Raw genomic sequence first — 14,210 nt, forward strand, 5'->3', positions numbered from 1 at the left:
ATTTATATCTTCCAGAAAATGAACCGCTTCATCACAAAAACTAAACCACAACAAACTAACAAACGTGATGTTGCTCAAAAGCGTCCAGCACCGGTTGGAGATGAAAATACACCGACCGCTTCTTCTGATATTATCCAAGAGTCACCAAACAAAAAGGCGGAAGAGACTTCTCTAATGGCGAAATTGGTAAAACAATTTGCCAAAACTACTTGAGAAAAAATAACATATTTTCAGCACACAGCGATTCGCCACGGCGATGCTCAATTCACATTCGACACTCTTTCGAAAAATCGGCCGTTCGATAATGCAATGAATGTAAGTTCCCGTACATCAAAACTTTTAAGAAATACAAATTCTTTCAGAAAACAATGACAAAAATGGAATTCTCCCCATCTTACTCTGCTCCAGGATCCGAATTCATGCTTCTCAGTGTTGATGAATCAGTTGTGAACGCCTTCAAAGAGGGACAAGGGCTGACAATTCGCGGAGAGACAACAGATGAAGCAGTTCTTTGTACGGATGACTCAACATTCCCGATGAAAATTATAGAATCTGCTACAACTGTTCTCCTACTTCATAACTCACTGGAGGCTCCCGATTCGCCGACTCTCCCGAATTTTCAAGTAGAAATGGTGGGTCTCTTTCGATATTTCAACTTTTTAACCAATTCAATATTTTTCAGATTGACGGGAAATGCTATGCGACCGGTGAACTCTGTCCAGTTGTGGATGTGCTCAATGTGGGTCGCCTCAAGGATATGCTCCGTGAGCAAGAACTACGATGGGACTGGAAGGGTAGAGAAGAGGAGGAAAAGCTGAAAGGATACCGACTAAGAGACCTTTTGGATAGTGTTCAAATGAGTGTTGAAGAAGTGAAAACTGCGTTGATCGACCTGCCAGTTGTGAAGTTTCCCAACGGAAAATATCGATATTTGTCGCATAAGTTCCGTGGAGAAATGCTAGGTTTAATTGTTGAAATGATTGATGAGGACTCAAATAATGATGTGAAACTTGAATCGGTTCGTGCCTTTCTATAACTGAAAATGTCCATTCTAACGATGCAATTTTCAGATTTCATTCGACGGACTACGGAAACATCTTCCTGAAAATGTACCGGATCAAGTGATTGAATGGTTCCTAAAATCGAGATGCGAGAAGATTCCGGATAAGAATGAGTACCGTCTCCCGGAAGAAAATTTGATTCGAGACCTGACTGTTGTCATTCTATACGGAACTGGCAAAATGCCATTGAATCAGTTCAGTGAGCTGCTTGGAAAGATTCTTCCGTTTGGAGTCGAAGTGAAAGAAACTGTTTTCGAAGGAATCGCTGATATTTCTGATGCTTCATTTGGAAAAGTTATCACCTATTTGGGACCTGAAGATCTTCCGGATACTGTCAAAGAGAGAATGTTGCATCTCTTCGAATATCGAAAACTTTGGTCAATGGAACAACTTCGTCCATATTTCAAAGATGTTTACAAATCGAAAGTGTCTTTTGATAAATATGTTGTTCAAAATTGTGAATACTCACTTTCCGAAACTGGTGAAATGTTGTATTGTGGTGTGAGATAGTTTGTGAATGATAAATAAATAAATTCGCCTGAAATACAGTTTATTCAACTATTCATCAGGAGATTATTCTCAAAGAGCTGAAAGCGAACGTTCAAGATGGAAAAAAGGATAAGAATCTCATAGTGACAGAGATAAGTGCGTGAAGAGGGAGAGGGAGAAAAATAGAATGAGGGGAGTAAAGAATGGGACAATTAAAAATTGTGCATATAAGACAAGAATGCAGTTGGGGATTGGCAAAACATTTAAAAGAAAAAAGAAGGTAGAAACGGACTGTTCAGCGGCTAAACCGGCCTAAACATGTTTGGGAATAGCTGTTGACGAGACACATGTTATAGCGCAACTTGAGTATTATGAAGTGGTTGGTTCTATGATCATCGTGCATACTGCTTTAAGAGAAGAATGAAAAGATAACAAATGATAATTACTTGGCTCAATAACAAACATCAGTTGAAGGAAAACAATGATAGAGATTGGGAGATAGGGGAGATCAACATTACAAGAGAGCAACCAAGTACTTCACACCTAACTCGCAACCGTCTGATAAACTGACGATCATTTTGCGAACAATTATGAGAGTATAATCAGACACCCGCAACTCTTTTGGTTATGAGATGAAGAAACGTGGAAGATGGATGGTTGAATCTAGAGCGGGTCAAGTAAAAATACACACAAAATCACGAATCAACAACGGGGTAGCACTATGTAAACGGGTTTCAACAAAGCTTACAAACAACCGATAAAGAATGAAAGCCGAGCAGTGTCCAACGCGGTTAACGTTTCGGATGCCTTCCAGCGGCCGTTGGGAGCGGAAACTACAAAACTACGATAAAACTGCATTGCTTCTTACGGTACTTAACATTAACGAACCGGCAGAAGCAAAACAATGGTACAAATTGCCAGGCAACAACAAGTTGGGTAGAAGAGGGAGACAATTAAATAAATGTTAAACACCCTAAATCACGCATAAAATCCATTAAAATAGTTGTCACTTAAAGCTCTGAGAAAAATTATGATTAAAACACAATTACAAAAAAAGGTAGAAGAATATGGAGGGGCGAACATGCAAAATAGTTCGAAAAGTTGTGGGGAGAAAATGAATAATTAAGAATGGGCGGGAACGGATATTAGGTGAACGAAAAGAGATTACTAATGGAAAAAGGAGTATGATGCGGAACTAAGGAATAAAAAAGGATACAAAAAAGAGAATTCCGGATTTCCGTTTGATTTATTTAAAATTTTGCAAAACTGGCTTAGGCGCGTGGGGCTTGCCAGTGATCGATAGTGGCTGGTGGGCCACCATTGGAGTAGAAACCTCCACCATTTTGACGGCTCATACCATTGTTGAAACCACCTGAAACAAATTATTAAATTAACTGAACTGTTTGTAGTACGAACCTCTTCTTGGACCTCCAAACCCGCCACCGCTTCCGCCATTGGAAGAAGATGAAAGAGAACTTTGGGCACCGAAACCACCATTGGTGAATGGACGACGTGTTGCTCCAAAAGCACCGCCGAAACCACTACCGCCTCCAAAACCAGCAGATTGTCCGCCAGCGTTATAGGAGTTGAAGTTTCTAAAAAAGTGCTGACATTTTTAACTTTTCCCAATAAATTCTGTACCCTGCGAAAGATCCACCTCCGTTTCCACGACGATAATCAGTGGCTCCGAAGCGACGGTTTCCACCACGTTGACCACCTCCGATACGGCCTTCAGCGGCGACTTGATGCAGCCAGTCTGGCACTTCTTGGTTAGCCTCCAAGATCAAATTTTTCAAATCACGACCAATTCCTCTGTTCTTGTCATTGAAGAAGCTGGTGGCAATTCCGAGATTTCCACACCGTCCTGTTCTTCCGATACGATGAACGTATTCATCAGAATCTCCTGGGAGATCATAGTTGATAACGTGACGAACATTTGGAATATCAAGTCCACGGGCGGCAACAGCAGTAGCCACAAGGATAGGGAATTGTCCAGAGCGGAACATTTCCAAGTTTCTCTCACGCTCTATCTGCTTGAGATCTCCATGAATAGACACAGAGCGAATTTGCTGACGATTCAAGAAATAGGCTAATTCATTGGCTCCTCTTTTGGTTTCAACAAAAACTAACACCAAATTGGTGGAATCTTCGTTCATAAGAATTTCCATGAGGTTTTGTCTTTTCTCCATCTCGTTGACCCAAAGAAGACGTTGCTCAATGTTCTCAGATGTAGATCCAACCCGGCCAACAGCCAAGAATACATAGTTTTCCTTCAAGAAATCTTTGGCAAGAAGCTGAATTTCTTTCGGGAAGGTTGCACTAAACATGGCTGTTGTACGTGCAGTCTTTGCTGGCATTCCTTGTCCGACGATCTTCCGGATCTGTGGCTCGAATCCCATATCAAGCATGCGATCAGCCTCATCAAGAACAAGATAACGGCATCCAGCGAGACCGATGAATCCTTGCTCAATGATGTCGATGAGACGACCTGGAGTGGCAATAAGAATATGAGCACCACTACGAAGACGGTTGACTTGATCGCGGTAGTTTTCGCGTCCACCATACAGTATGGCAGTCTGGAGATTGGTCTTATAACTGAACTTGGAAGCCTCTTTGTGAATTTGAATAGCAAGTTCACGAGTTGGCGAAAGAACCAAGGCGGATGGGAAGTAGGTGCGACGACCGTTTGTGAATGCAGGCTGAAATTGAGATATTGTTCAAAGTTAACCTTGATGTGAGGTACTTACTGTCTTGATCATTTCTGGTCCTCCAGCCATAATATGTTGAATAATTGGCAGAAGGAAAGCAGCAGTTTTTCCGGAACCAGTTTGAGCACACGACATCAAGTCACGATTTGCCAACAGAGTTGGAATAGAGTGCTTTTGCACTGGAGTCGGCTTTGTGTATCCACTATGAGTAACATTTTCCATGACGGCCGGTCCGAATCCAGCTTCAGAGAAGTTCTCAATGGCAGCAGGAACTGCATCTCCACTCACTTCTACTGGAATGTTTTCATACTTGTCGAAGTTGATTCCACTATTTGTACGATGGAACAAGTTGCTAAAAAAATTTGGTTTTGTGGAAAAAAAAAACTATTAAAACATACTCAGCGGTGTACTCGGCTGATGCGCCTCCCCATCCATTAGTCTCTCCTCCGCTGTAACATCTACTAATAAATAAATGAAAATCATGATGTCCAAACATACTTATTATTGTAGCCATTTCCGCTATCGGAGAAATTGTTGTAACCATTGGACGACCTGTAAATTAAGCATTGAGTTTGAATAATTTAGACACACAACAGCAACAAAGGTAGAAAGAACAAGCATATGGTTAGGAGGCAAACACAATCACCAACAGACTATACACCTGCTCTCACCCATTATCTTCAAAGTTTTCGAAGTTTTCGGAATAGCCCATTTGAAATTGCTGCTGCCCAGGATAATAAGGAGGAATGTATCCTGTTTGTTGGGAAGAAACCATTTGCCCCATTCCATTTGGAGCCATAGACTGCTGAATTGCATACCCGTTCGACGGACTGCTGGTCTGACCGAAACCGCCGCTGTAGTAGCCACTCGATGCCACATTGCCTTGTTGAGAATACGACGACGAAGACCAGCTGAAAATAATCAAATGAGATATAAAGACTCCAAGAGTAGTTCGTACCCTTGCCCTGGCTGTTGCTGTTGGCCGTTTTGATTCGCGTAATATTGTGTATTCATAGTTGATATTTAGATAAGACTATATCAAACGGAAACCCGGAATTCGAAAAAAATCGGCGAATCTAAACCGATTTTGTACCCAGTTGATGATGAGATAATGAAGATTATCTGAAAAATCGATACATTCGAAATATGCGTTACGTTTCTCGAAGCTTATCAAACGAAAAACACAATGATAGACTATTGATAAAGCGACGTTTCACAATGAAACCAGTTTCAAGAACTGCTGCTACGAGTTATAAAGAACTTGCTCGAATCATCTAAAGCTTCTGAAGCACAGAAATATAAAGCGATGAATTCAGCTTCAAGCTGTCAAAAAATCGTTTTCATAAATCCCTTAAGATCTTTCCAAATGTTTTTGATATTGGCTTTGAATGATGACAGACGAAAAAATCGAACAGAATAAAAAAGTTCAGGAAAAGCAGAAGAGAAGAAGAGAGAGCAGGTTTCAACGAACTGTGACGAAGAGAGTTTGTTTTCGTCGAGAGACCCGCCGGGCGAGAAAATCGATGCGTCTTTGACGTGCGTTGTGTTGCGTGTTTTTCACGCTCCAGTGCTAAACGCACTTTACAGGAAAAGGGTTCGGAGTGGATGATAAAAGATGATTTCTAGATCGAAATCTGAATTCTGATATTAAAAGTTAAGGGAGATTATTGAAAGTATCATGAAACACACTAAAGAAACCGAACCTCTCATGAATAATAGAGGATTTTAGTTTTGGGGTACTGTAGAATATGAACAGTAGTCGATTGCAAACAGAAAAAAACAAAAGTTCAAAAGCTTGTTTTAGTTTTTTTGAGTCCGCCCAAGTCGTCACGTTTTCACGTCAGTTTCCACGTCATCTCGGCTATATAAGAAGCTTCAACGAACAAATAATCAGTATTACAGCTTCAGCGCCTAGAAGATCGATCCGCCTGTTCACCACAAAGATGACTGCGACGCCGGAAGTTCAGAAATCCGTTGAAGAGATCTTCACGAAGCTTCAAGGAGCTGCTGATTGCAATTCTTTGCTCAAAAAGCATTTGACAAAGGACGTTGTCGCCAAGAACAAGTCCAAGAGGACTCGTCTCGGAGCCACGCTTCTCGACGTCATCCAATCTGGAGGAGAGAATCTTGACTCTGGAGTCGGGATCTATGCACCGGATGCCGAAAGCTACACACTGTTCGCGGATCTCTTCAACCCAGTGATTGAGGAGTACCACAATGGATTCAAAGCCACTGACACCCAGCCAGCTATGGACCTCGGAGAGAAAAATGTAAGTTTTAGAAAAAATTAAATGAAATTATTTTTATATTGTGGTTTTCCAGGTTGGTGATCTCGCCGATCTTGACCCAGAGGGAAAGTTCATCGTGTCGACTCGCATCCGTTGTGGACGTTCGCTCCAAGGATATCCATTCAACCCATGTCTTTCGGAGACGAACTACAAAATGATGGAATCTCGCATGAAAGATATCTTCAGCAGCATCACTGATCCCGAGCTCAAGGGAACGTACTATCCGTTGACTGGAATGGATGAGGAGACGAAGAAGAAGCTCATCGCTGACCACTTCTTGTTCAAAGAGGGAGATCGTTTCTTGAAGGCTGCCAACGCCAATCGTTACTGGCCAAATGGACGTGGTATTTTCCACAACGAGAAGAAAACCTTCTTGGTTTGGGTGAATGAGGAGGACCACTTGCGTATCATTTCAATGCAAAACGGAGGAAACGTTGGTGAAGTTCTCGGACGTCTCATCAAAGGATTGAATCTTGTTGCCGCCAAGGCTCCATTCGCCCGTCATCCACGACTCGGATGGCTCACCTTCTGCCCGACTAACTTGGGAACCACTGTGCGCGCATCAGTGCACATCAAGTTGCCGAAGATCTCCGCAAAGGACGATTTTAAGAAGATCTGCAGCGACATGAAGCTCCAGGTGAGTAATAATTTTTTGTTGCTCCAATATAATCTTTAAATTTTTCAGATCCGTGGAATTCATGGAGAGCACTCCGAGTCGAAGGAAGGAATCTACGACATCTCCAACAAGCAACGTCTTGGGCTCACCGAGTATCAGGCCGTTCGCCAGATGTACGATGGTGTCAAGAAGCTCATCGAGCTCGAGAAGGCCGCTGCTTAAACCATCTCTGAACATAATAAGTCGTCGTCAAAATTGTATTTGTATAAAAGAGTAGTTTCAAGTTTGTACCCTTTTTTAAATGTGAATGAATGAGAAAAGTTTGAATGTGAAAGCTCATCTGTGAAAAGGTATCTGGCCTCCTCTTTGATATTTCCCTGTTGAAAACAATCTTCGTCTGCATCCGTATCTCAAAAAGTGGGCTTGTTGCGAAATGGCCACTTTCAATTTCCCTCCAAAAGTAAATACAGCGATGACCGAGAAAACTCGAGGCGGCCACCTATCAAAACGACTCTTTCTACGGGAACTTTATTAAGATTTTCTTTTTCGCTTTTATGTTGAAATTCCATTTAACATGATGTTTTCAAAAGTATATATTTCTTTGACAGAAATGTCGGCACATCGAGTGGCCGCATCATTGCCACGGATTGGTGTCACAATCGGACATACTCCACAAAAACTCAAAACTGGAGGCATTGAGCCAAGCCGTCGAGCTCGACTTGAAGTTCTCCGTCGAATTGTAACAAGGACAGTTCGAGAAGAGCGAGTTGAGCTGAAATGGAATCGTGCTGTTGAAGCGAGACCATACGTTGAGAGAGTATGTACTGTTTTCAATGAATTTTTGGTTAAAAACATTTTTGTTGCAGTTAATTCAATTGGGAGTCGAAAGAGGACCACTTGATGAGTATACTGCAGAAATGATGGAGTGGTGGCTGCCAGAAAAGGATTTGATTACGAAAATGCACGAAGTGATTGTGCCACGATTCCAAAACCGAGATTCTCCATTCACTTCACTTTTCCGTCTACCGCCCCAACGTCTTCAGCAATTCATTCAAAACAAACGTGAGGTGTGGAAGCGTTACGATATTGGAGTTTTGGAAATCGATGGAAATCCGTTCCCAGCAATTCAGGCAGCTCATCAAGAACAATCAGACTCAATTCTCGACGTATTGCTTGCTGATGCTCTCCGAAATCATCAAATTACTCTTCAAGAAAAGCTCGAAGCTTCTACCGAATCGAAATAATCATATTTATAGTTATTAGTTTGTTTTAGATTCTTCTTTCTTTGTTTTTCTTGTTATAAATGTTTTTCTTCAAGTTTTTATTTTTCGGAACGATATGTATGCTCAATTCTATATATTTTTCTTCTATTTATCGGGAATATGCTTCTCAATTTCAATTTTTAGACGCAATGTTCGAAGAGCAGCCGGAAGTGAAAGAAGCTATTGAGAATAATCGTTTCGAAATTGTACTGAAAAATGTTCGACTCGAATCGGTCAGCGAAAGTGCGAATCTCTCACAAAAGAGGGTTTTCGAAAATGTTTGTGACCTCCTTATCGATGTATTTAAGAGCAAGTATACTTTCAGATGCCTCAATTGAATTTACTATCCCTCACTGGATGTTCCCTTCAAAATCTGTCGTCTTCTATCAAACTGTGCACGAATCTCATCTCACTGGTATTGCCACAAAACGAGTTGAAACAGATTCCCGATGTTCTCGACTGTTTCCCAAAACTGCGATTCATTGATATCTCTCACAACTCTCTGGATATCTTGCCGCCTTCATTGTCTTCATGTGAACATCTGGAATCACTTATTCTTAATAACAATGCTCTCAACGAATCAAGCTTCCCAGATTTGTCGAAACTCTCGAATCTCCATATATTCGATGCATCCAACAATAGTCTTTCAAAACTTCCAGAATCTCTCACTTCTCGAAGCTTATCTGCAAAACTTCATACCATAATCCTTTCCCACAATGCGATCGAAGAAATTCCAAGTAGTTTGAGCAATCTGAAACAGTTGAGAGAGCTGAAAGTGGATGAGAATAAAGTGAAAGATGTGCCGACTGTTATTGATCTCCTCCCCAAGCTGAAAGTTCTGGATATATCGAAAAATGTATTTTCCGATAGTCGTTTCCAGAAGTTGGCCAATGACAAACGTGCTAAACTAAATGCGATTATTGCTTTAGCAAAAAAAGTTGGAAAACCAATTGAAAAGAAAGCAGACGAGAAAGAAGAATCAAATGAAATCGCTGAATCTGATGACGTTGAAAAGGATTCTCCAATCACAATCCGGACAGGAATCGAAACATTGACAGTTCGAAGGCACCCGAGTGTCACTGAAATCCGTCCCTATCTTGTCTGCTGCGTCTTCAATGATGTCGACTTGAACGGAGACGCATTCAAAAAGTTTATTGCACTTCAAACCAAGTTACACGCTTCGGCACTTTGCGAGAATCGAACACTTTCCGCAATCGGAACCCATCGTTTCGACTCGTTCCAGCTCCCTCTATGCTACATGGCTCTTCCAAAGGACGAATTATACGTAAGTTTCTTACTGAGATCACTGAAATTTTAACAGATTTCATTTCAGATTCGTGCTCTCAACAAGAAGTCAAGTGTGAGTGCGTCTGAACTGTTGGATAGTCTTCTACGTGATGCTGAGCTTGCCAGAAAACGAAGCAAACGGAGTACAGTCGATCCATTGCACAGATATCTACATATAGTGAAAGATGAGGATATTCTTGCATGCCTGGTAGATGCACAACAAATTGTTATCAGTTTGCCACCTATAACAAATTCGGACGGCACAAAAGTGCGTTTTTGATTTAGAAATGACACTTTAAAACATTTTTTCAGCTGAACGTTGAAACCACAAGTATTTGGGTCGAAGTCTCATCGAAACAATCACTGGAAGCATGCAAGAAGACAATGGACGAGTTTGTCATCGCTAGTCGTATCATATTCCCATCGCTTTCAATTGATCAAGTTCGAGTTGTTGACAATGAGACACTTGTTTCGATTTACCCGGATAAAAACGATCTTCCCGGTGTGGCTGTGAATCGAATCTCACAATGAAATATTCCTATTTAATTGAATGTTGTTGACCTGTTCTGTACCTTGTTGTTCTTTTTCGTCTTATTTCTTCCCGTTTTCTCCTTTCCAACCCAGTTTTTGTCTAACACTGAATAAAAAGTATTGTTTTCTCGCCGTGGGAAACCGTCGTGTTCCTCCCGCTGTTCCCTTTTTCTCTGATTCTTGTTTCTATATCTATGGAATACTTATGGCAAAATATATTGCAATCAGTGGCAAAAAGTAATGCACATTTCAGAAAAAGAAATAAAGCGATGGCGGATAACGGGTAAGTTTTACAGTTGATTCATTCATATAATAATCTCGATTTCAGAGGAGTTTCAATCGCGAGCAGTACAGTCGTCTGTGTCGAAGCTGACATTAAAGGAGAAGTTTTAATTAAAGAAGGTTGTGTCGTCCATCCACATGTTATTATTGATGCTTCAAATGGTCCAATCTATATAGGAGACAACAATATTTTTGAAGAATTTTCAGTTATTCGAAATAAGTAAGATATTGATGAGTGAGCTATTTTGTTAGATTACCATATTTTCAGCAGTGAAGGCCAACCAATGATCATTGGCGATTCAAATATCTTTGAAGTGCACTCGAAGTGTAGTGCAAAATATGTGGGAAGTCGAAATGTGATCGGAGTTCATGCGGTACTTGAAGATGGATGTTCAGTGTCTGATGACTGTAGTGTAGCTGCGAGATGTCGTGTTTATGCCAAACAAAACCTGGAACCCTTTGTGGCAATTTACGGACAGACGAATGCCCACAGGACGACTATAACACCAAATTTGGTGAGTTAAATCTTCGGAATACAGGAAAATAAATGCATTTTTCAGACACCCACTGTACAACTGGAATTCCTCCGAAAGATCCTCCCATCCTACCATCATTTATATGGCAAAAAGAAGGCCGCACCGGGTCAATAGCCTACAAGATCTAACAAAAAGCATTTTCAAGATAACTCGTCGTGTATTTTTGATTATCCTTACTCATCGGCCTGAAACAATCTATACTCATGTTCCAGTTCACTTCTATGAACGCTTTCGCGATTTTTAAATATTTTATGAAGAGCAAGCTTCCTGCAAAAAAGTCAAAGTCTTTATTGAAAACAAACAGAAAAAAAAAGAGGAACAAATTCATTCCTTGTCCGATTTTTTCGAGCTACCGCCTTTGCTAAGAACCCTGAAAATTAAATAGTGTCTCCTGTTTTTCAATTAATGTCTCACTTTTTCAGAGTTGACTTTTTCTTGCTTTTCGACTTGCTCTTACTCTTACTTTTACTCTTGCTCTTGCTCTTATCAGATTTCTGCGTTGGTTCAGACTTCAAACTCGGAGATCTCGTCGATTTTCTATCCGATCTTCCGCTTTTCCCATCATTTGTCCTTCCATGATAATATTTGCTCGATGACACTTTTGCAGACTTTTTCTGATCCAACTTCTTCTCTGATTCTTTTTTCGATTCATCCGAAACTTCATTGTTTATAATAGGGAAGACAAACTCATTCTTCGGTGGATCATTGAGAAGACTGGCTGTGCGGCGAGAGAATTTCAGACGCTGTTGGATATCCTTGTACTGTGGAGGCAGCATTTGGAGAACATTGGCGATTTCTCTAAGAAATGTTTGAAGAAGATTGCTGTAAAGGAGAGCACTCACTTTTGCTGAATGGCATACTGTTCTCGATTGACAGAGCTAAAAATGTACTCCAAAACTACACCGAATGAAATAGCGACATTGTACACAAGTGTTCTGAGATGAAGTATAAGAATCTCGAATTTCATTCTAATTAACTCTACCTATAATAATTAATCTGACTCTGAAACTCTCCAACATATGAACTCGCAGGAGAAGTGATAACAAGTCTACTATTCTCCGAACACGTGTATTCACTATCATTCGGTTCCAACAAATTCGAGTTTTTACAGCTTTTCCAATTAACTGAAGTTAATCGGAACACCTCACCCATTGCACAAACCGATTCGAACATTCGACGGATGTGGGCAAAGATTTCTTTCGATTCACGCACTTTGTTGAATGCCTGGAGACACAAAACTTTATTTTAAACAGAAACAAATCGGTGACATACACTTTTATTGGCTTCAAACCACTCAATCATTCTTCCCATTATTGCCCAAAGTTTCTCACACATTTTAACCAGAGTTTTCAGTCGATATATTGTGGAGAGTTCCACTAAACTTATTGGCTGAAAAATATAATGAAAATCTTTAAAATTCCCGAGTTTCTAGCTAACCAGCGATGGTTTCGCCTCTTCATTCGTCCAAACTCTGTTCTTCGCATCTTTCAAACGAGCTCTGATCTCCTCCCGATCATCTTTCACCATTCGTGGATTCGCTCCCAATTCACTGTAATCGAAGTTCTTGCTTGCATCCTCATCACCCTCTCGAGCACGTGTACAATGTGCAATTATCGGTGTCAAATAATTAGTTTTTATCGCTTTTTTGTAGACTTCTAAAGAACTCGCCTGAAAATTCAGGGAGTTCTTTCGTTAAATTCTGGTTGTTTTTCTCTTACAGTCCATTTGAAAAAGAAGAACGATGCACTGCCAAGTTCACTTCTTGAGCTGGATTTTGAAGATACCTTATCTTTTGACATTTTGAATAAGAATTGAGATTAGTTATGGTTCTGATAATTCTGCTCTGAAAATTGCCACGAGACTACGTGAAATGCGTTTCTAAACCTTCACGCACGCATAAAATTCTGCCCCAATAAACCGTCGTTTCTCATAACAGTTTATAAAAAGTAATATCATGACCCAGTGTGTCAGGAGAGAACAGTGGAGTGAAGGTGGGTAAAAAGGAAAAGATAACCAACAACAAAATCAACAAAAATTATTAAAAACGAGTAGAATTCTTGATTCATTCTTCCATTGCAACATCATTGGTTGCTGCCGCTTCAACGAGTGGTGTCTTCCTCAAAGCCTTCACTTTTCTCGTCTGGATATCATCAGTTCTCTGCTTTCCAACGTGCACTCTAGCCAATTGATTTCCAAACACATCCTCGCTCATATTCTTTCTTCTCTTCTTCATGAGTGCCTTTGGTTTCTTGCAAGCCAATTTGAACAGCGCGTCATCGGCCAACTTCTTACGCATCACTTCGAAGTTCAACGATGGTCCCATTTCAGTCAACTCGACACGTGGAGTAGCAGTCGCTGACTTTTTGAGCATTGGACGATAGACACGGAGAGCGATGTTCTTCTCGTCGATAGCAGTGAAAACGACGACAGTTTCGAGTCCTTCGAGACGGACAGTGTCTACTTTTGGTCCACGGAACCAGTCGATCATCAAATTTCCGATACGTTTCATGTCGGAGTCAGCCTCGAAAGCGGCACCTTCAAGAACGATGCATGGCTTTGATCCGAGTGTCATTTTTGCAGTCTGAAACAATTGAAATTAGAAATTTTTAAATGAAAAAGTAAAAAAAAAACTAACATCAAAGTTCGATGCAGATTTGTAAGCAGTAATTCTGAGCTCAGCCATGTCGAGAAGTTGTCCATCATAAGTTCTACCGAAAGTCAAACAGTTCGGCTTCTTTTTCGAGTTCGATCCAAGAACAAACATCGAAGTGTCGAACTTGGCGCCGGCACGAACAATTGGGGTCTCATCTTCGAACAAGTGGTACGGATTGTGCCTGAAAAAGTTCACTTATTGAAATTTTGTGAAAAAATTTGGCTCACTTGTCCATTTTCGTGGTCAATGGCTTCTTCATATCATAAAGATCCATCATTGCGTGATTGATAATCTCATTGGTTTTTGTTCCACGACAGAATAACGTCTTTTTGTTATTCTCGACCGTTTTTGGTGCCCTGTCATCTAAAACTCGTTTTCCCTTCTTTGTTTTAATTTTCTCTACACGAACCATCCTGAAACAATCGATAAGCTTGCGAAATTCGGCAGAAAAATCAAAAAGTAGGATTATTTCGCGAGAGAAACGGAGTTTCGAAAAA

The 14,210-nt window shown here is 40.7% G+C and overlaps 10 protein-coding genes and 1 pseudogene across 11 annotated transcripts; 6 read left to right on the forward strand and 5 right to left on the reverse strand.

Moving 5' to 3' along the window:
* Window positions 1–18: 18 nt before the first annotated feature.
* GCK72_000925 (uncharacterized protein) lies at window positions 19–1,571 on the forward strand (the record flags this gene model as incomplete). Its single annotated transcript, XM_053722752.1, has 5 exons — window positions 19–186; window positions 235–315; window positions 363–632; window positions 683–1,018; window positions 1,071–1,571. 5 exons carry the CDS (start codon window positions 19–21, stop codon window positions 1,569–1,571), a joined length of 1,356 nt encoding a protein of 451 aa, XP_053591397.1.
* Window positions 1,572–2,353: 782 nt separating this feature from the next.
* Window positions 2,354–3,133, forward strand: GCK72_000926 (uncharacterized protein; the record flags this gene model as incomplete). The annotated part of the gene is made up of 2 exons (XM_053722753.1): window positions 2,354–2,419; window positions 2,960–3,133. 2 exons carry the CDS (start codon window positions 2,354–2,356, stop codon window positions 3,131–3,133), a joined length of 240 nt encoding a protein of 79 aa, XP_053591398.1.
* On the reverse strand, window positions 2,822–5,272 carry GCK72_000927 (uncharacterized protein; the record flags this gene model as incomplete). The annotated part of the gene is made up of 8 exons (XM_053722754.1): window positions 2,822–2,922; window positions 2,967–3,145; window positions 3,192–4,249; window positions 4,298–4,610; window positions 4,657–4,707; window positions 4,757–4,810; window positions 4,930–5,169; window positions 5,217–5,272. The coding sequence occupies 8 exons, from the start codon at window positions 5,270–5,272 to the stop codon at window positions 2,822–2,824; spliced, it is 2,052 nt and encodes a 683-aa protein (XP_053591399.1).
* An 890-nt stretch (window positions 5,273–6,162) lies between these two features.
* Window positions 6,163–6,810, reverse strand: GCK72_000928 (annotated as a pseudogene). The gene is made up of 2 exons: window positions 6,767–6,810; window positions 6,163–6,370 (listed from the first exon to the last, which is right to left on the reverse strand). Coding segments are annotated over exons 1-2 (252 nt in total).
* GCK72_000929 (uncharacterized protein) lies at window positions 6,202–7,384 on the forward strand (the record flags this gene model as incomplete). The annotated part of the gene is made up of 3 exons (XM_003098769.2): window positions 6,202–6,528; window positions 6,581–7,183; window positions 7,232–7,384. The coding sequence occupies 3 exons, from the start codon at window positions 6,202–6,204 to the stop codon at window positions 7,382–7,384; spliced, it is 1,083 nt and encodes a 360-aa protein (XP_003098817.2).
* Window positions 7,109–7,399, reverse strand: GCK72_000930 (uncharacterized protein; the record flags this gene model as incomplete). The annotated part of the gene is made up of 1 exon (XM_053722755.1): window positions 7,109–7,399. One exon carries the CDS (start codon window positions 7,397–7,399, stop codon window positions 7,109–7,111), a length of 291 nt encoding a protein of 96 aa, XP_053591400.1.
* Window positions 7,400–7,772: 373 nt separating this feature from the next.
* Window positions 7,773–8,406, forward strand: GCK72_000931 (uncharacterized protein; the record flags this gene model as incomplete). The annotated part of the gene is made up of 2 exons (XM_003098771.1): window positions 7,773–7,979; window positions 8,029–8,406. 2 exons carry the CDS (start codon window positions 7,773–7,775, stop codon window positions 8,404–8,406), a joined length of 585 nt encoding a protein of 194 aa, XP_003098819.1.
* Window positions 8,407–8,573: 167 nt separating this feature from the next.
* GCK72_000932 (uncharacterized protein) lies at window positions 8,574–10,242 on the forward strand (the record flags this gene model as incomplete). The annotated part of the gene is made up of 4 exons (XM_003098789.2): window positions 8,574–8,702; window positions 8,750–9,709; window positions 9,758–9,979; window positions 10,024–10,242. The coding sequence occupies 4 exons, from the start codon at window positions 8,574–8,576 to the stop codon at window positions 10,240–10,242; spliced, it is 1,530 nt and encodes a 509-aa protein (XP_003098837.2).
* A 269-nt stretch (window positions 10,243–10,511) lies between these two features.
* Window positions 10,512–11,174, forward strand: GCK72_000933 (uncharacterized protein; the record flags this gene model as incomplete). The annotated part of the gene is made up of 4 exons (XM_003098757.2): window positions 10,512–10,525; window positions 10,571–10,744; window positions 10,793–11,039; window positions 11,085–11,174. 4 exons carry the CDS (start codon window positions 10,512–10,514, stop codon window positions 11,172–11,174), a joined length of 525 nt encoding a protein of 174 aa, XP_003098805.2.
* Window positions 11,175–11,384: 210 nt separating this feature from the next.
* Window positions 11,385–12,859, reverse strand: GCK72_000934 (uncharacterized protein; the record flags this gene model as incomplete). The annotated part of the gene is made up of 7 exons (XM_053722756.1): window positions 11,385–11,430; window positions 11,475–11,858; window positions 11,903–11,995; window positions 12,043–12,284; window positions 12,333–12,449; window positions 12,498–12,728; window positions 12,779–12,859. The coding sequence occupies 7 exons, from the start codon at window positions 12,857–12,859 to the stop codon at window positions 11,385–11,387; spliced, it is 1,194 nt and encodes a 397-aa protein (XP_053591401.1).
* Window positions 12,860–13,122: 263 nt separating this feature from the next.
* GCK72_000935 (uncharacterized protein) lies at window positions 13,123–14,125 on the reverse strand (the record flags this gene model as incomplete). Its single annotated transcript, XM_003098736.2, has 3 exons — window positions 13,123–13,641; window positions 13,696–13,894; window positions 13,941–14,125. The coding sequence occupies 3 exons, from the start codon at window positions 14,123–14,125 to the stop codon at window positions 13,123–13,125; spliced, it is 903 nt and encodes a 300-aa protein (XP_003098784.1).
* Between the last annotated feature and the right edge of the window lie 85 nt (window positions 14,126–14,210).

The sequence above is a fragment of the Caenorhabditis remanei genome, chromosome I (assembly GCF_010183535.1).
Source record: "Caenorhabditis remanei strain PX506 chromosome I, whole genome shotgun sequence".
NCBI lineage: Eukaryota > Metazoa > Nematoda > Chromadorea > Rhabditida > Rhabditidae > Caenorhabditis > Caenorhabditis remanei.